At 44.7% G+C, this 20,346-nt stretch overlaps 1 protein-coding gene across 2 annotated transcripts; it reads left to right on the plus strand.

The window, feature by feature from the left end:
- Window positions 1-320: 320 nt before the first annotated feature.
- Window positions 321-19,130, plus strand: stox2a (storkhead box 2a). 2 transcript variants are annotated; one of them, XM_080759876.1, is made up of 4 exons: window positions 321-800; window positions 10,891-11,043; window positions 13,830-16,353; window positions 18,911-19,130. In XM_080759876.1, exons 1-4 carry the CDS (start codon window positions 479-481, stop codon window positions 19,110-19,112), a joined length of 3,201 nt encoding a protein of 1,066 aa, XP_080616002.1. In that variant the 5' UTR covers window positions 321-478; the 3' UTR covers window positions 19,113-19,130. The 2 variants fall into 2 exon arrangements, with proteins under 2 accessions (XP_080616002.1, XP_080616003.1); XM_080759877.1 differs by lacking the exon at window positions 321-800 and adding an exon at window positions 7,471-8,331.
- Window positions 19,131-20,346: the final 1,216 nt, after the last annotated feature.

The raw sequence follows: 20,346 nt of genomic DNA on the forward strand, positions 1-20,346 counted from the left end.
AGAGTGAAGTCATCTAATAATAATAATAATAATAATAATAATAATAATATAACTGTGTTGCATGGTGTTAATTTACTGAGGAAAGAGTGTCTTATTAACATTGTAACATTGTCGTCCCACACACTGAGCTGCATTACCCATTGGTGAAAAATGAAGTCATCGGCTCCTGCAAGCAATTTCTCCTGACAGTCAGCGACATTTGGCCCGCTATGTCGCGCTGTGGTGGAGAAAGGGGCTTCGTTGTTTTTGCTACCTGCGTTGGCTGGTCGTGCGCGTTGGCTGCGTATTGCCTGGGCGCCAGAAGTTGGAATTGGAAGCCTTATATTTCTTATATCAGGCTATAGATTGTATGGCTTTTCAGAATGCCGTGTGCAGCATGTTTTACATGTTACAGAACGTCTAGGCTACCGTTGAAACAGTTTATTTCTAACTGGATGGATCACAACGGTGAGTTTGCGGTTCATTAACAAATGTTTAAATGGAGGAGAAGTTATTTGAGATCGCGCCTCACTCCCTGGCTCTGGTGCTGTCCCGGGTTGGTGGAGATGATGATCAGGACGACACAGAAAAGTTAAAGCATCACACCGGCTACGAAATATTCGGCAATTTCAAAGCTGCAAACATGCAGCACTTTTGGAACAAGACGGTCACACACGCTTTATCGGAGATTTTCTTCCTGGGATGGATAGACAAGCATGTTCTGCTGATCCAAGGCAAGGAGAACCACCTCGATGTCCTCAGGAACGGATGGTCAAGACGGGCCCTTAATCCACCTGCGGGCTTTAACATCAAGTGCATAGGTAACCTCACTTATTATTAGTATAGACTAGACTTTAGCCATCAGAACGCAGTTCAGCAAAACTTTTTAAATTCTAATTCTATATGAACTGACTGTTAAACATTTAGCCTAAGGAGTCTGGTTGTGCAATATAGGCTAATCCTTCAAAAGTTTCATAACGGCGTAACACTTTATTTTCATACAATTTGCATAATATCTACTATTCAGGGATTATGAAGGCTCACTGACTTTGTGGCTCTTTATTTGATGCAGGAGTCTGAAGCCATATACATGTCTATATATGTGTGACATATCTTATAGGTTACAGTATAGGCTATCTATAGGCCTACCTACTCTGACCATGAGTTAAATTGTTCAAGGCAGCATCTCTGCGCCAGACCGCCAGTGTTCCCACATGTTGGCTAGGAAATGATATGGCCTGCCGCTATGTGGTGGGACAAGTTTGAACAACATTGGGTGTTATCACTTACACTGTTGTCACATTGTGTGGAGTGTGGGAGTGAGAGAGGCAGGTGTTGTAGCTCGACTGAAAACACACCTTATACTGCTTGATGTAACTGAAATCAAGTGATCTATCTATACAGTGCACATATTGATGTTCTTAAAAATAACTTGTCAGTTAAAATAATGGGGCTGGCTATGCCCAACCCATGTCCCATCCATACAAACAAAACAAAGCACAAAGTGTCTCATTGTAGCCATACCCTCTGCTTACACGACTCAAATATAGGCTAAAGAATATAGGCCTAATAGGGAAGCTACATTAATATTGACTGAGCTGAGTTTCCTGTAGCCTATTTGTGTAAAAGAAGCTCTGCATCGCAGATATAACCTTCTAAATCATTATTAGACAATATTAGATTAGGTGTGGAATTTGGCCTGATGTAGAATGGCAGAGTCTCTTAAAGTGAAAATGTACAACTGTCAATCGTTGGCTGGCTACCCCATGAAGAAAGTGACATACACTGATACACTATATAGACATTTAAATTAATGATCTTTACAGTGTTGTTCAATAGGCCTATGACAGGTATTGTTGGTTTAGAAAATATTTTGATGCACTTGCATATGGTATGCATGCACACACCTTCATGGACACATAGGAATTTGAAATAATATAATCCATTCATGTTTGAAATAGCTGGTTACATGTTGTCCCCCCCCAGCCCAAGCGAGGTGACATAGCTTCCCTATGACCCTATTGAAGCTCTCACTGATAAGCATTGGAATGTTTGTCTTATAACTAATAACTCACCAGACTGCATAATGAGTTTAATGACTAAGCTAGCTGAAGATGTACTGAGCATGAGATTCCATTATGATTCCACACAATAAGTGTGTGTGTGTGTGTGTGTGTGTGTGTGTGTGTGTGTGTGTGTGTGTGTGTGTGTGTGTGTGTTACTATCTTGCCCAGTTGATCTGAATTTGAACACATTGACCATTCCATTATGCAGGGCATCTCAAAGCCCTTTGTTCAATTTAACAAATTTAACATTGTTTATTACATTTATTTGTTATTAAATTTCCCCATCGGAAAATGCAAAAACTCATGGTGGCGCTATAACAGACCATTTTACATTTCGCCTTGTAAAATCACCTCGTAAAGTCAACATTTATTTTTGCTTCTGGATAGATTTTCCGTCATTTTGGATTTTCTTAAACTCTCTTAACCTCTCTCCTCGCTCTTCTCTACAGATCTTGTCCAAATCTCACAAAATTCAGTACACATGATCTCTGGACCTATATATATGCGATTAAAACACCACAAGCAGAAATGTGCATAGTCCGTATCGTTCGGCCATAATCGGCTTACAAAGTTAGTGGGAGGGGGCCGAGAGCCTATTTTACAAAAAATCACACCCGTATGAACTGAGTGGTCCGTGTGGGGTCCCCGGTGGGTCCCAGACTTCCAGACCCACAGGAACTCGTCCAGGGTGCCAGCCCGGTTCCGGCGAGCCGACCCACGTCGAGAAACGGTCGAGAAATGTTACTGTGTGGGGGAATTAGCAGACACCTCTCCCCCTCCCCCCCCCTCTCTCCCTCTCTCTCTCTCTCTCTCTCTCTCTCTCTGTAATTAACAGGCAACAGTGCAACACTATCTCTCTCTCTCTGTTTCTAGCACAACAGTGCCACTTTTGCCCCTACTGGTACGGACATAGATTGTGACGCAAATGCGAAAAATTTAAACGTTTGTTGTGAAAACATGATTTTTGGGGGATAAATCCCCTCCTAATTACTTACACATGATCAGAGGGGTGATATGACATTGTAATTGCCTAGCAAAATCAGTGGGAGGGGCCTATATTTCCAAAGGCGATCGAGCTACCCACACTTTGCAATTTCCCCAGAATTGCACCTTTCCTGTACTACTTGCCTGACGGGCAGGAAGGCCCAGTGCCACCAGGGTGCCAGAGGGGGCCTGGCACCCTCAGTTGCAAATTCTGCCCCCTCAGTTTAAGTTTCATGTACATATTGTTTTATATACACGTCATTTTCAACTGCACCCTTAGTCATTTCATCCTTGAGCCAAGCCTGGGGCAAGTGCCTCTGACACCAGACTGATTACACTATCTATTAAATTGCATTACCCACACTGTGCATAATTTGGAGTTCATATATTTGAACTGGTAAGGACTAGTGCTCCAAATTGAACAAATAGTTGTATAGAGTATGAATCCTTAAAGTGTCTTGAGTTTACCTATTAGCCTAAATGTGTTCATAAAAATGTATTGTATTCCAATTTCCCAAATGATATACATTACATTTCCACCATATTACCAGATTTTGAACATTATTCTAATCTAATCTAATACAAAATCTAAATGTGATTAACTTCAATCTGGAATCTGACACCTCAGCACTATTTTTAACTCCAGCATTGGGTTTTTCTACTCTGCCTGTATCTCTACAGTTGAATAATGTATTATGTGACTGGCTATAAGAAATCAATACTCATCCTACGGTGTATTAATTATAGTTGGAAAATGAGGGCTCTTATAAGAGCTGTAAAGCAGGTTTAATTCTCACAAACAATTCACATTTCTAAATTGCTGTTAAACTGAACTGAATTGTGAACTGTGTATAATGTATGTGTATGTGAATGTGTATATTATACCGTATCACAATTTTCATATTTTGGGGTACCTCCAGCCAGATGATTGCTGTGCTTTCAGTTAGTCCAGTTTAATCCCCAAACAGTCCAACAAATCCTTGATTTAGAGTGAAAGCTAGCATTGCAAGTAGTGGGATTAAACATGTTTTGTACAAATCACCCTGCCTCAAGGCCACTGTTGAAACCTTGAAAGAAATAAGAGATACCATATTTATAAAATAATTACACCTTGCTCTCTCTATTTAATTGCTTTGTGTAAAAAATATATAATTATTTTCTACATGCTGCAAATTCCAGGTAAAGAACCTAGTCCAAGGTTTCTGAATTTATTGTATGCCTATAGCTGTTTCACCAGGCTGGAAAGTAAAATACAATTTGATTAACAGAGAGACTTTGTTTTTCATCAGAACGCCATAAACAAAGGGCTATGCGAAGGAGTGTGTGTGCTATGCAGGAAGGAAGGTGGTCCATTTGTTCAGGAAAAGGACCCATGCCCGGCTACAAGGCATGTCCCCTAGTGGAAGGAAAGGGAGGGTCTTCATAGAGAATGGTCGGAAACTATTGACGCAACAGGAAGTGGAAATGTCACCATAGTTCTTAATGTCAGATCAGAAGGTGTATTGTAGGCCACCATGGTCCATGGCTAATTTATTTTGCCCTCTGTGGAGAAAGCAAACTGGACAATACAATTTGATAGTTAAAGATTGTGATGTCATGAAGTTTCCACTAGAGGGCAGTCAACTGGTGACAATATGTCTCCTTCAGTCCTTTCAAGAAAGAAAGTACAGACTGCATCCTTTACCTGAGTGTAAAGGGAAAACATGCAAATGCACACATAACATCGACTATGTTCTATATGACAACAATACACACATTTTGTGTACCGTATCTATTTAAAGGACAACTTTTTTTTCAACCAAGGTTCATTCATGTTTTAGGTTGTTATAGAGAATGTATAGTGTTATTTTTTTTGGTTTTCATTTGCTGCTTTCTTTAGTTTTAACGATTTTAACTATTTTTGGCAGGGTGCGGGTGGCATTCGAACAAGTGGCTAAATATGTATTGTTTTATACCAACTTTTACAGCATATTCTTTATTATTATTACTATAGTCCTATAGACCCCAGGAAATTACATCTGGCCACAAAAGATCACGGGATCTATTGAATGTGAAGTGACAAACTGACATATTGAGCCTATTACACATGTAGTATGGCAGTATAGTCAGTTGTTCGTTCAGACACACGGAAAACAATTACTGTGGCCAGATGTAATTCCCTGGGGTCTAGTAGGACTATAGTAAATAATAATAAAGAAGAAATACATATTTATGCACCGCACCGCCTGTCAAAAATAGCTAAAATTGTTAGAATGAAAGAAAGCAGCAAAATGTAAAACATTTAACACTCATCTTTTGCTTTCTCTAATAACAACCTAAAACATGAACCTTGGTTTAAAAAAAACAAAGTTGTCGTTTAAACTTTAAAGACAGAATATGAGTTAAGACAAATGCATAATTGGGAATGTTTTTTTGGGCAGCATTAATTGTGAGACATATAGTGCTAAGATGTGAAAACATGCAGTATACCCCCGGGCAGACCAAGGATCAGATGGAGGGATTATATCTCCAAAATGGTCTGGGGACGCCTCGGGATTCCCAGAATTAGTTAGTAATTATACGTAATGTTAACTATAATGTTAACTATATATATATATATATATATATATATATATATATATATATATATATATATATATATATATATATATATATGCCTACTCTCTTTTCAAAAGCCGTTGTGTGTGTGTACCACATCCTGTCTGTGGTCATGGTTGCGTCTTTTGCAGATCCATTTTCTTTGGATGCCGGTATGACTCTGTAACACTGTAACACAACCTCCAATACAACACGATGGTTCTCATCTGTGCATATAAACAGACAGCCCCTCATGTCTATCTCACTGTCTGTGCACACGCTCCTGTCTCTTTAAGAGGAAACGGCACTTGGAGGCAGTATAGCAATGAGATCATCGGCTTGCGTCGTCATGGCAACAAAGGCTGTTGCAGCACTACTGTGAAATAAGATGGCTGGCAAGGTGTCTTTCTCTCCCTCTCTGTCTCTATTTGTAACCCCCCCCCCCACACACACACACACACACACACACACACACACACACGCACACACACACGCACACACACACACACACACACACGCACACACGCACACACGCACACACACGCACGTCCCATGCCATGACATGACAGACTTGAGATTGGGGAACACTTGGTGGTTCAGGTTCACACTGAGAGCTCGGCCCGTGTCTGGGACCAGTCATTTCCATTAAAGACTATTTAAACCATCTAATTAGACTAGTGAACTTGACCTGATCGAGCTTGCTCTGTAGGCCTACTTGGTCCCAAGACACACTGAGCTTGTAAATCTTATTTATTTGCTCATTTATTTTGCAAATGCTTCCCCCGGCCCCAGGATAGGGATGCTGATCTGAGGTTCATGTGAGGGAGACAGCAGGGTGATTTAAAGCAGAGTGCTCAAATAACAGTACAATAACACACACTCTACACTACAGCTGTGTGTGTGTGTGTGTGTGTGTGTGTGTGTGTGTGTGTGTGTGTGTGTGTGTGTGTGTGTGTGTGTGTGTGTGTGTGTGTGTGTGTGTGTGTGTGTGTGTGTGTGTGTGTGTGTGTGTGTGTGTGTGTGTGTGTGTGTGTGTGTGTGTGTGTGTGTGTGTGTGTGTGTGTGTGTGTGTGTGTGTTGCGTTGCTCTCATGCCCTGGGAATCATGTGATGGCTAAGAATTTGATAAAGCAATTTGCTGTTCGTAACTTCATATTTGCGGTTTGCGCTCTCCTTTGCTCCTCCGTGCGTCCCTTCTTCTTCTTCCTCTTCCTGTTCTCCTCTTCATATATGTCCTCGATTTCCTGTGCATCCACTCTCCTCCCCTCAGCCTCAATCACCCAGACACAGACGCATGCATGCATGCTCACGCAAAAACGCGCTCAGTGGGGCGGACACGCGCATACGCTCAGTCAAACGCATATACGTACGTTACGTACACACGCACGCACACACACACACACACACACACGCACACACCCTTCCTAGAGGTGCTGGGGAGCCGCTGCAGTATTAGCGTGTTGAAACAGATTGGCTGTTGAGTGGAGTTTGCAGCCTTCCTCCTCCGTGTCAATGAATGGATGCTACAACGGCCATCAGCCTAGGAGCGCGTCTTCCGACGGATTGCGGTGAACCGGTGGATATCTATTCTTGAATTTATTTATTTATTTCAGCGCTCTACATTTCCCCCTCTCCCTTCCAACCCTCCCCTCTCCTCTCCTGGCGTGCTGTTGTCGAAAAGGACGACGGGGTCTTGCGTGCTTGATCGGATAAAGATGGAGATGATGGCCGTGGCATCCCCGGTGCTTGTTGGCACACCACCTAGTCTTCACTGGCCGTCAGAGTGAGCGCACGGAGCCGTTCCCAGCTTTATGGGCTTTTCCAAGTGGGCTCTTTTGTTTTCTGGGGCTCGTCGATCTGAGCAGCACTCCTGTTGTGAATTGAGCTATTGTCGAAGATACGGGGGCCTGTTTCGGCGTGTGAATCTGTAACCCTCAAACCTTCCACCCCCCGTTACGTTTATATTTACCCCCCTTTTATAGTTCGGGAGAGAAAACGGATCCAAAAAGCCTCCTCCGCCGGAACCTATCTCTCCCCCTCGCTTCCAATGCCCCATTTCCCTCATCTCTACCCCTGCCCTCCTCCTCCCCGCTCCCTCCTCCCACATCAGAGAGGCTACGTAATGTGCCTCCCTACGCATGCAAATGGGAACGCTGCTACAAATGGTGGCCGGGACCGACGCCGATGAGAGGGGTGATGCCTGGCGCAGTCACCTGCTGCACCCCCACCACCAGCACCGCCACTGCTGCCGCGAGCTCCGCTCCTCCGGATCAGCCCGTGGATGTAAATGAGACGTTGTGTATGTATGTGCGTGTCTTGTGTGACCGTGCACGCCGGTTCCTCCCTGCCATGTTGTCCGGTGTGTGATCGCTCTAGCGGGACGCTCTCGTCACCCATGCGGGGGAGGCACTGACTGAGCCCCCGAGGTTGGTTGGTCGACCTCCCCCTGCAGCCTCTCCCTCCCCTCGTCAGTAGTAGTAGCCCCAGTGAAGGCCACCTGGTTTGGAGGGGGGGGGGGGGGTCACTCACTATGAAGAAGAACCGCAGCGCTAATCTGCGCCGGGCCTGGCCCAGCTCGGATCTCGCCGAGCGGCCGCTGGAGCGCAATCTCTCCCGTAGTGAGAAAGACGTCCGAGCGCAGAAGCAGCATCAGCAGCAGCAGCACCTCCCCCCTCCTCCTCCTCCTCACCTCTCTCCGTCCCCCCCAGTTTACCGGGCGCCACCAGGTGAGTGAGACGGCGGCAGGTACGGCTACGGATAACGGCAGCACCAGCCTCATATAGGCCACTGTCTTCATGCTTAGCACTGGTATAGGTATGGTATAGGTAGGCTATAGCTATACACCTTCGACAATGATGTGTAGGCTAGCCTATGCATGGATGATGGATCGATGAGGCTTGTTGAAATGTAGCTACATTGGTGTGTTATCAGGACAGGAGCCGATCTCACGGTTGCTATCAGATATTATAGTAGCCTATAGCCTGTACTATTGTGCCTGGCATTGAGCTGCTCTGCTCAAACCATAAAAAACAATGATCATTTATTATTACCCCCCACTATAGGCCTATCAGTATCATATGGCTACGTCATTCCATTTTCCTATATAGGCTATTAGCATACAATAGGGCTGTCATAGGGGTTTCCACTTTGACATTTAATTATTGTGTAATGTGTACAGTGTTAGTTACATGGTAGAAATATAAACCTTTACTCACATGTAGTAGTAGTAGTAGTGCTTGGCTTCACATCAATTACCCTACAACAACTGTTTTTTGTAGGAAATTATAGGCCTCCTTAGTTATTTAGGCCTTTCCAGATTGTACTAATATTGCTTGATTATTCTAATTTACAATATTTCACTGAATCTTTTATTTTTGTGTTCAAACCAGTAGGCCTAAGTCTTTCACATTTATATCATGGGAAGAGCAAATTTAGCTACACAATATAGCCTACTGTACAATGTTGAGACCATACAGTCAGTGCCCATATGGACATGATGGACATGCAGTCTAAACTGTATAGCCGCAACGGCGCACCCACACATTCAACACCCCAAAAAAGTCAGGAGTCTATGTCACAGTAATTATAATGTAGGTACACAGCACAGCAGTTTTGGACAACAACAATCCTCCAGGTTAATTTCTATAACCATACGGTTCAAATGTTGCACTCAGAGTAAACTTTGTATTGTGTGCCCTCACGAGTAGTCGAACTGCCTTTCAAACAAAGGGTCTTGTTTGGAGTACCCGCCTAAGTGGTCCTGTTCTGTGTCTGATCTACTCTGAACCCATGTTCAGACAACCCACTGTAGAGCCACCTGTGAAAATAAATCTTCCCTTTTGCAATCAATACTTCACAAAATCTGAGTTGCAGTTTGGCGAAACAGCTTCTGAGAATCAAAAAGCCACAAGTGTCTGTACATATGTCTTGGTCTGTCCGCGGGCCTGTAGAAAGCACCAAATCGACCAGCTTCCCTGATTTGTCAACCTGACCTGTCGGCTTCACAAATTTGGTAGCTTTGCTTCACGTTTGTGCCGCTGTACCATGCCAATACGTGTAGCCTCACATAGCCAGCCTTCATCTGAATTTGCAATGCACATTGCAAGTCTGGCCCCTCTCAATTACAGGATGACTTCACGGCCGAAATGGTGACGAGCCAACCAGATTCGTCTGGAATCAGGCTATAACCAACCAGGGCCTAGTATGCAAATATGGGGCGGGACATTGCAGAACACTGAGAGGGACGAGACTAATATCCACGCAGTGATATTAGTAGTATCGCTACCCGAGGCTAGTATACATGGCAGCGTCTACAATAGAACTCCATTTGCGTATATGCCAATGTACTGTATGTCGTCAACATCAGCAGCTTCTGACGATCAGTATGTTAGTGGGTAGGGACGGGTGCTGGGTATTCTGAGAATGGGTACAACGATTCAACAGTTATTGCATAAACGGGTAGGGGGGGCAGGCATGGCATTAACTGGCAATGGCATCGTTCCCGACTTGCATTGTTTCAGAGTAGGCCACATGCAGTCATGTTCGAAGCCCTCTCTCATCCTCACCAACCAGGCACAGTTGGGAATGTGCTCATCCTGTGGGAAATCAAATCATCAAGTATAGCGGAACCTTTTTCATATATCATTTTTATAATTTCTAATTCAACATCTTCAGCAACTTAAAAGCTTTCGGTCCACTGTTGGATTAGAAAGGCTGTAGAGCAATATTTTAATCTCTTTTTTCTTTTCAAAATGTGGCATCTCTTGTGTGGAGGGAATACAAATGAACCCACACGATTTTGGCATTGTAGAAAGCGTGGGAGATACAGACAGTCTCAAAAAGATTATTGTGTCCAAGCAATATGCGACATGTGACTTACGGGTACCTACTTAACTAGTCCTTCTCACTTTGTGTACAGGTGAATGAGGATTGAACAGTGAGGAGGTGGAGATGTTGCAGGCAGTGTGGAAAAACCTCTGTTTTTGTTACCATTACATCACTGGTGTCCAATCATGAGCCACGGAGGGCTGTGCATACACAGTATACAGATCTCACTAATTAGTCCCCACCTTCACACCCCTCCCCCAATACATGTCTCTCCGGGTGAAGGTGTGGTAATTAATGAAATCACCTGATGTAGTGTTTAGGAATGAAAAAAAACGTGTGCACAGTCTGCATTTAGCACACAGTTGAACACCACTGCATTACATCATAGACATAGACCCACAGTATCAGCACTGTTGTTCATGTTCACTCGTTTTATTTTTTATTTTTCTCTCTCGTAGGTGATGTGTCTCCAATCAGTATGTCCCCCATCAGCCAGTCCCAGTTCATCCCACTGGGGGAGATCCTGTGTTTGGCCATCTCAGCCATGAACTCAGCCCATAAGCCTGTCACTCAGGAGGCTCTGGTGGAACACCTCACCTCCAGCTTCCCAGGTAAGGCACATCCACCTGATCTTCTGGCTGAACTGACATGGCATCACACAGGCCTGGAGCACAGTACATAACTGACACCCCACCTTTTTGCGGGGAAGCGGAGATGCCCCAGAGTTGGCTGTAAGCCTGTAACTCAGACGAACATGTCAAGCATCTATTCTGGTTTTGTCCACATGCTCAGAGGGGCTTCCTGAGGTCCTGGCTGACTGACCCCACAGCCAATGACAGTATGTATGGTGAACTACACTGTAACAACGCAGACAATTGGGTGAGATGGTGGGCGGTGATAAATCTGGGAATGTAAAAATATTCGAGTTAAAGAAAAATAGTATGCCCCCGGAGTCAGTGGCCAAATTAGCCGTGACGATACTATAGCCAGGGTCTATATCCATTGTGACAAAAGGGAATTAAATTAATTATGGAAAGTGTGTCGTGCGGTGAGTCAGGCCTAAGCTACTTTTGAGAATGTCTGGCTGTAATGATATGCCCAAAATAGGGACACCATGGTTAACGTGGTCAAAGGAAAAGTTAGGTGATTTTATATATCATTTGCATCTTACATAACTGTAGTGCTTGGACTTGCAGTGAATATTTGTTCGATAGTAGTTTGTCGGTAGAATGGCAAGCTCTTGTCAGCATCTTGCTTACATGGGGTATGTCAAGTTACAAGTAGTTCCAAAATAGCCAGTCTGTTAAAGCATCGGTGGGTGACCAACAGCTATGTTTACATTCGCAGCCCAGAAAGCAGCACCATTTTCCTTAGGGGTAGTCTTTTCTTAAAGTCTACCAGGATCCATGTGCAAATGTTTTCAATCGGACGTGACCATATTATGCAAAACTGCCAATGGTTATACACTTAAACCTATGCTTTCAACCCACAGCAGACTCTGTGCTCCAGCAGAGGCAAATAGTTCTGATACTTCCTGATTCAGAGAAAAGTGCTGATGACACAACTGTCATGAAATTACACTTAACTTAATTCATGTACTTTGCAACGTCTCCATTTACTATCCACTCCCAATGGAGCCTACAAATAGCTTTTTGGAGTTATTTTTGATATTCTCCATTTGAATTGTGCTTGTTAGCAGAAGGAACCAAAAACAGGTGCTCTGCAGGCATGAAAATTATATAGGCTACAGATCATCATCATACTCACCAACGGATGACAAAGTGCACAAACCTATTACTTGAGTCAAAATATAGATACCACTGGTCAAATATTACTTGACTTGCACATTATTATTGACTTGCACTATGATACACACACAGATTACAAAAACACCTGTAAAAACATCAGAAATGAAATCAAATTGACAAAAATGACATTCATTGTCATTTTATATTGTTGTATTTAACCCCCCAATCTAGTTTGGATTAAAAATTGCTTCATTTATTGACATGTAGGATACTATTCACCTTCTGTGTCACAGGTCACGGACACAAAAAAAATGTTTGAAAACAGGCAGCTTAATTAAAATAATAATAATCTTAAGGCTTTAATATGTGGCTCCTCTAGTGTAGTCCAGAGCATTGTCATTTTAGTATTTCAATATTTGTATGTCATATTGATGTTTGGGCTATTTGACCTTTTACTTTTGAGAGACTTTTGAGAGACTTTTACTTTTGAGAGACAAAGCGCTCTCTCTCTGCCCAATAATAGCTGCCCTACGAGAGAATTTGATAATGGATATTATTATTAGCCTATATCATTTGCTCTTATTACATTTATTTATCTGAGGCGCATTATTTAATTTAAATTACTTAAATTTGTTATATGAGCACCCAGTTTTGTTGTGCCACACAGAATGTGCTTGTTGCATATTTGACACACAGCCTTTCTTTTATCCTCCGTTAATTTGAAGTTTCCCCACACTGGAGTTTTTCCGCACCTCGTCATCACAGTGTGTTTGTGTCCTGTCCATACGCGGCTTTCAAATTATTGTAAACACAACATAAACATAGTACTACTGTGATTCTGAAAAAACAGGCTTGAAGGAGTGCCAACGTAACAAGCGAGTGTCCGAACCTTTGAATGTTTGGGGACAGCCTTACTCTCTCACTGATCGAGCTTGACTCTAGTCTGACGTCAGAGATGAACAGAGACCGGTGCATTAACAACCATTTCCTCATAACACCGATTTGCGCTCACGTTGGGCAAATCTGGCCCATATCTGTGCACGCCACATATATATATATATATATATATATATATATTGAAGGAGCCATTTCTGCCTGTGTGTGCCTTTAACCCGTTTGATGGGCGGGTTCACCATGGGGGGTGTGTGTGGATTGACATAATGACACAGGTGCAACAAGCCAGGTTGAATGGTTTGGAAGGTATGGGCACAAGAGGCTAGAGATCACACGGTTTTTACCGTATCATTTTATATTTGCATTATGAAAACTGCTGACAAAAGTGTACAATAAATGGGAACATCACCCTACAGCAGTCAATGCCTGGACAATATATTACTACGCGTCAAAAACGATTTCTGTATAATGCATGTGCCCAGCCGAGAGGCAAAGTATAGTTTGAGCTTGCCTCTACATATATATAGGCTTTCTTCTGAATTCGCTGGTTTTACCTCTAGACTTTATGCCCTCATGTTTAACATTGTTTTATTTCCCTTGATCTTTTAATGGTGTGATGTTTTTTCTTTTCATGCATTTGCCTATTTGAGATTGCGTGGAATGTATTTTCTTTCCTTTTTTTCTTTTGTGTGTGTGTGTGTGTGTGTTTTCCAAGTAACAACATTTTGTTACTTTGTAATCTGTGTTTCCTGTAGGCGTGCCTACACCGAGCCCAGAGGTTCTGCGGCATACCCTGAACATGCTGGTACGAGAAAGGAAGATCTTCCCAACTCCCGAGGGCTACTTCATTGTCACTCCCCAGACCTACTTTATCACCCCCTCCCTCATCAGAACCAACAACAAGTGGTATCACCTCGATGACCGGCTTGCTGAGCGTCAGCCGCAACAGCAGCCGTCACAGCAGTGCACCTCACCTCTGTCGGGCTCCGTAGCACCTTCTACACCTGTCTGCTTGAGGGAGAGGCCCGTGCGCAAGAACCACAATGAGCCACAATCATACAATTCTTTCCGAGACGACCCATCCAGACTCCATGCCTCTGTGCTCCAAAGTAAGTCTCCCAAGGAACACAGGCGCGAACCCTACCCAAGTAAACACCCCAAGGACCATAGTGGCGGAGAGCCCCCACCAAGCGTCCCAACGAAGGAGCACAGAGGAGATCCCCCATCATACCCCCATCCCCCGCCTGCTACGCCTCCTGTTCAGCCACCGCCTCAAGAGGCGACGGATAAGAGCAAGGGCATCACTTCTTTCCCTTATAAAACAGACACACTTACCAAAAAGAAAGAAGGTAGCAATGGCGGTGGTGGAGGCAGCGTTGAGAAACAGTCCAAGCGATTTGGACTAAGGCTGTTCCGACTGAGCTTCAAGAAGGACAAGATGAGGCAGCTGGCCACCTTCTCAGCCCAGTTCCCGCCAGAGGAGTGGCCACTGCGTGATGAGGATGTGCCCACTACTCCTATCCCCCGCGAAGTGGAGCAGGAGATCATCCGCCGGATCAACCCGGACCTGACGGTGGAGAACGTGGCGAGGCACACGGCCGTGATGAAGAGGCTGGAAGAAGAACGTGCCCAGAAGAACAAGGCAGGGTGTTCGGCCCAGCGCAGCAGGAGGGGCCGTGGCCACAGGAGAGCTCCGCACGGTAAGTCCCGCTCACACAGCAAACCCCGGACCTCGCGGGGAGACCCGTCTGACGCATCCAACTGGGACCTCGTCTTTATGGAGAGGGACTACCGCTTTTTCAGCCACTCTCTCGTGCGCTCACCTCGGGAGGCCATGTATACCTTGGAGCGCAGGCGGAGCGGTGGAACAACATACCTGGTCCACAGCAACCCCAACATCACAGACTCATACTGCCCTGTTACACCTGAATGGGATGTGTCTGGGGAGCTGGCCAAACGACGGACGGAGATGCCCTTCCCTGAGCCTTCACGCGGAACGTCCCAGTCCAAGGTTCAACGGAGCCACAGTCACAATCAGGACAGGAAATCACGTCACGAGAGATCGGACCAGGCCAAGGAGCGATCTCGGTCTATGGACAACTCTCTGAAGGGCCCGTCGATCGCACCAGAAGAATTTGACCACAGTCTAGAAGAGCGTAGCCACTACCACACCGATGACGGGACGCTGCGGGCAACACAAAAGTCCTCCCACTACTCAAGGATCATGTTCTCTGCTGCTAAGTTCCATTCTGATTTTAATGTGCCTGATATGGGGAAAGGAAGTACGGACGAGTCGAGATTGCGGAACACGATAGAAAGAAACAAAAGCAGAGACAGCTTGCCGACTTACAGCGAGCTGATGGGACTTTCTCCCAAGCCCTCGACAGATGACTACTTCCAGTGCAATACGTCAAATGAAACAATCCTAACTGCCCCTTCGCCTCAGGCAAAATCAGAATATGACACATTGACCTCATCGGGAGGACTCCGGAAGGGCTCTCCGGCTGATCGCCAAGCCCCTCACCTCGCCTCCTCCCACACGATGGAGTACAAAGAGGACCTGCCCGCGACAAAGGGACAGAGCGGCTCGGTCCGGTTGACACCGAGCCAGACGCCGGAGCCCGCGCAGAACGCCCGCTTGACGCCACATCAACACAATGTGGACCCGGGAGGGGGGGGTGGCGGCGGCGTAATGAAGAGGAAAGAGATTTTCAGCAAAGACACTTTGTTCAAACCGCCACACAGCGCCTTGTCCGCAGGCTACGTGGATAGCAGCTACACCAAGTCAGGCACATTGCGAAAAGCCTCACACGCCAAATCAACAGAGGCCCTTGACAATCCTGAGCCCCAGCAGCCTTCCAATTCAGCCACTTCCTCGGCCTCGCCCGCGGCCCTGCAGGGCTGCCTGGAGCCGACCGTGCCCTCGGCCTCCTTTGACTATTACAATGTATCGGACGACGAGGAGGACGATGAGGAGGCCACGGAGGACCACCCCAAGGATTTGGCGATGGTAGAGGACGGTAAAGAACACGGGGAGGGCGGTGGGGGCTGCGTCAGCGGCGGCGGTGGAGGGAACGTGGTGGGTGGAGAGGGAACCATGCAGTGGCTACTGGAGCGGGAGAAGGACCACGACCTGCAGCGCAAGTTAGAAACGAACCTGACCCTCCTCAGCCCCAAGGAGACGGAGAACAGCAGCAGCCAGAAGTCGGCCCACTCCGCCAGGTTGGACAGCATGGACAGCAGCAGCGTCACCGTGGACAGTGGGTTCAACTCCCCCAGGTAGGATATTAAGGAGGGCTTTGTTCTTTCTTCATTTGGGGTTTCTTTATCAGTTGTGTTCAAACAAAGGTGACAGAGATTTGCATGCTCCATTTAAAACACCCAGACAGAGGAAGAAAAGGGATCAGGTGAAATCACATGGTGTGCATGTGGCCCTCTGGTTGACCATTAGAAACCACTAGTTTAAATCATGGCTTGAAAACAGAAATTTCAATCGGTTCATTCCAAGAAGAATGAAGATTTTAATGTTTATGTTTTAGTGTTCCAGCCCCAACCACTAAACCGGTTTGGGGAAAAAAACTGAAAAACAACAACAACAAAGCGATTAATACATTCGTACATATACACCTGGGGGCTGCCCAATCCAACCAGTCTTACACTGTTGGTCACGGAGCAGCTCCACTGGAGCAGTTCATGCAGGCAATATGCTCAAAAACGATGTGTGTTTCCGACTCAGAATTTCCATAATGTATTTTGATTCGGCAGTTCAATTTGTTTTAAGGTCTACAGTGTCTCCTTAGTGAAGTCCTTATGTTAGGCGCCACACACACACACACACACACACACACACACACACACACACACACACACACACACACACACACACACACACACATGCACATGCACCGCTACCCAATAGCCCCGCCTCCTCCCACTCTCAGTGCCCTGCTCTCCTCTCCTCTTCTCCACAGAAAATAGTTTGCAGGTCTTGTCATTGTGTTGCTTGAATATGGCAAGTGCCTCTAGACCTGATTTGATTGAAAAAGACAACAGCAAGGGTGCTGTTTGGAAATGTTCTGCATTTTAGGTGAATGAACACTACCAATAATAAGCATCTTTGCTCTTCTTATTAGTAGCTTATGGTGTCACATTACTCCGCGCGACACACACACATGCACACACACACACACACACACACACACACACACACACACACACACACACACACACACACACACACACACACACACACACACACACACACACACACACACACACACTGTTGTAGGAGTGAGGTCTAATGGGCCGTTCACTCCAAGCACTAGAACTATATTATTTCAAAAATAATCCACAGTCCACAACTATTATAACAAAGACAATGGTGAACAATCTAGTTATCTTTATAGTTATAGTTAGTTATTGTTACTAGTGTGAACAGCCGTCAGGATAATTACGCTCTTTATACAGCACAAATTCAGCATACTGTACCATGTGCACCAATGCATCATTAACAAGAATAATATATATAAACATGTATCATCACATTTACGTTTCTTATACAATCTATATAATCTATATAATCTCATTTAGACGACCCTCCTTTGGGTCATTGTGAACCGTATACAACAATTCACAGTGCAAGCAAACAGAACATTGTGTCTCTAGTCTGTACTCTGTAGTAGTATCTCGAGACAGACTGTTGACTCAAGTCAATAAGTAAAAAAGAGGGGGCTGTTTGTCCTTTGTTTTGCCAATGTAGTCTGTAGTGTAGAGGCAGCCTGGCTGGCCTACAGTACATATTGTTTATTCAAACATGAAAAGAATGTCCTTTAGGATCTTTCTCGTTGATACAATGAAGGCACACTGAAAAGTGATGCAGTCCGAAAGACATAATTATGAGAGTTTGGGCAGAAATAGCCGGGGGAAATGTAATGGTAATGGAGACTACAAATTAACATTTCTGTTTTGAAAAACAACATATGTATGATCATGTGTCCATTTACATTGCTGCTCCTTGTAAAATATTGTTCATTTCTGGTTTTCGTTTCCATTACTAGGACCGGTTTGGCACCCTGGTTTAGATAAGAGTGAACGGTCACTATCGCATTGATATTTATCAGGATGATCCAGAAACATTGTAACTCCATTGCGATAACATATTTGAAACCACAGTTGCGTTTAGTGCATACTTTATGCTTGTCATATATTCAGTTCACACCAGCTACATTCATAATACATAGTCATAGTGACTTCTTGAAAATGTAATAAAACATCAAACAGGATGCCAAATTACGGACATTCCACATTCCAATGAAGATCCAGCATTTCTGGAGGATTCTCAGTTGACAAGACTGGACATCCGTTTTTGGGCATCTCACACTATGGGTCAGGAATTTAGGTCATCTGATGCACCTTGCAGCAGTGATTCAGGTTGTGATTCTTAAATCATCAACTGAAAAACCTTTGAAGACACTTAAAATGGTGGTAAATCTACACCTGTGTCCATTTTTAAAGTTTCATTGAATTTTATACTAATCCTTCAAATGAGTTCACATAAATTCCACACCAGTGAGATTGAAAAAAGAGTGCTCATTTTCCTCGAGTTCACCCCCGGTCGATAGAAATAAATGACGTCTCGGAGGTCCTGAGACTTGGTTCGCACCACTCCGCACGGCGACTCGCTCGCTTTACATCACTCGGCGGTCCCTCACGTGGCCTTCAGGCGGCGAGCCTCCGTCGGAGAGACCGAGACCAATCATACTGTGACATATACTGTATACTGAGTGAAGCATCTGCTGTCTGTCTGTGTTTGTCTGTCTGTCTGTCGGTCGTGCAGGACACGTGAAAGTCTGGCATCCAACACATCCAGCATAGTGGAGAGCAATAGACGGCAGAACCCGGCGCTGAGCCCGGGCCACATCGGTACCACCAGCATTGGACTGCCGTTCAGCTTCCGCGCCATCCCCGAGCCGCCCACGCCGCAGCCTGAAAAACTGCAGAAGTCCTCCAACTGCCTCGCCTCTATCACCAGTGTCTGACACAAACCACACACTGATGGGAGGAGGAGGGAGAGGGGCTGGGGGGGGGGGATAAAAAGATTGCAGTGATTAAAGGGGGAAAGCTGCGGGGGGGGGGGGGGGGGGGTGTCGGAAGCGTGCGGATGAGGAGTTACTCCTCAGGCCCCTCACTCTCTCCGACCTGTTCACATGACCTCCTCCGAACTAAATAGCAGAGAATCCGTTTATCTTGGACTGTTAACAAACAAACAAAAACAAAAAAAAGAAACAGGCATGGCTTCAAGAGACTGTTCTCCACAGCTTCAAGAACTTCACTGCAAAAAAATTAAATAAAAAAATAACAAGAAGAAAAACGACAAAACATCATGTTTTTTTTTCTTTTCTTTTTTTTTTTACTCCTTCTCTCTTCTCCCCCCCCCCCCCCCCCTCCTTTGTCCCCACCGCAAGACCCACACCCGTAGGTTTATGAAACCTACCTGACGTACTTTGATATTGGTGACCTTGGATTCAAGTTTGGGCTTAATATCAAGATTCCTGAATACTGGTATTGGAGAAAAAAGTAGTAGACTATAGGATTCAAGTTACATTTGGAGAGAAAAAAAAGTATCAAATCTTATGTTTTGTTTTTTATATTACTTAACAATACATGTCCAATTAAATGTTCTCCTTCCTGAAGACAGCGTCATCAGCTCTTCAGGATGAGTCGGTGTATCAGCACAATGTCCAGACAATAAACCAAGGGTGTTCCCGAGAACAAGAAGAAGACATGAAAAACATAAATCGCAGAGGAACAGATTTGTGTACCACGATGCAAATGATGTATGTATACTCCATACTTTTGATATCCTAATTATTATAACGGTGGTATTAAAGATGCTATGTGACCAAAAATGATCTTGTTGGATGAATGAGACCATGCCTCACCACACTTAAGAGCAACAGGAGACTAGTAGGCGGCTATACCAATGGTTACCCACATGGGGTACATTAATTAAAATGGTCGTTTCCTGGCTTTCCTCATTATTTTCTTTTAAAAGCGCGAAGACTGCTGCTCCACATATTTCTTTCTGCAAGACAGACAGAGAGGGAGATAGTATGTGTGTGTTGTTCTGCTTTGTTGTGATCTCCCAAAGTTCCTTCAACTGCCAACATTCATGTTGCCCCTGGTTGTATTGTTGGTTGGTTTGGTGGACTATTAGTAGGCTACTTGAAAACAACAACTACATCTATTCTACACCACATATGGACAGTGGTG

Source organism: Protomyctophum bolini (assembly GCF_963924005.1).
Source record: "Protomyctophum bolini genome assembly, chromosome: 3".
NCBI lineage: Eukaryota > Metazoa > Chordata > Actinopteri > Myctophiformes > Myctophidae > Protomyctophum > Protomyctophum bolini.

Coding starts and splice junctions, on each gene's coding strand:
- stox2a (XM_080759876.1), top strand. CDS start 479: ATGGAGGAGAAGTTATTTGAGATCGCGCCTCACTCCCTGGCTCTGGTG. Junction 801..10,890: donor CTTTAACATCAAGTGCATAG/GTAACCTCACTT, acceptor TCTCTCTCGTAG/GTGATGTGTCTCCAATCAGT. Junction 11,044..13,829: donor CCTCACCTCCAGCTTCCCAG/GTAAGGCACATC, acceptor TGTTTCCTGTAG/GCGTGCCTACACCGAGCCCA.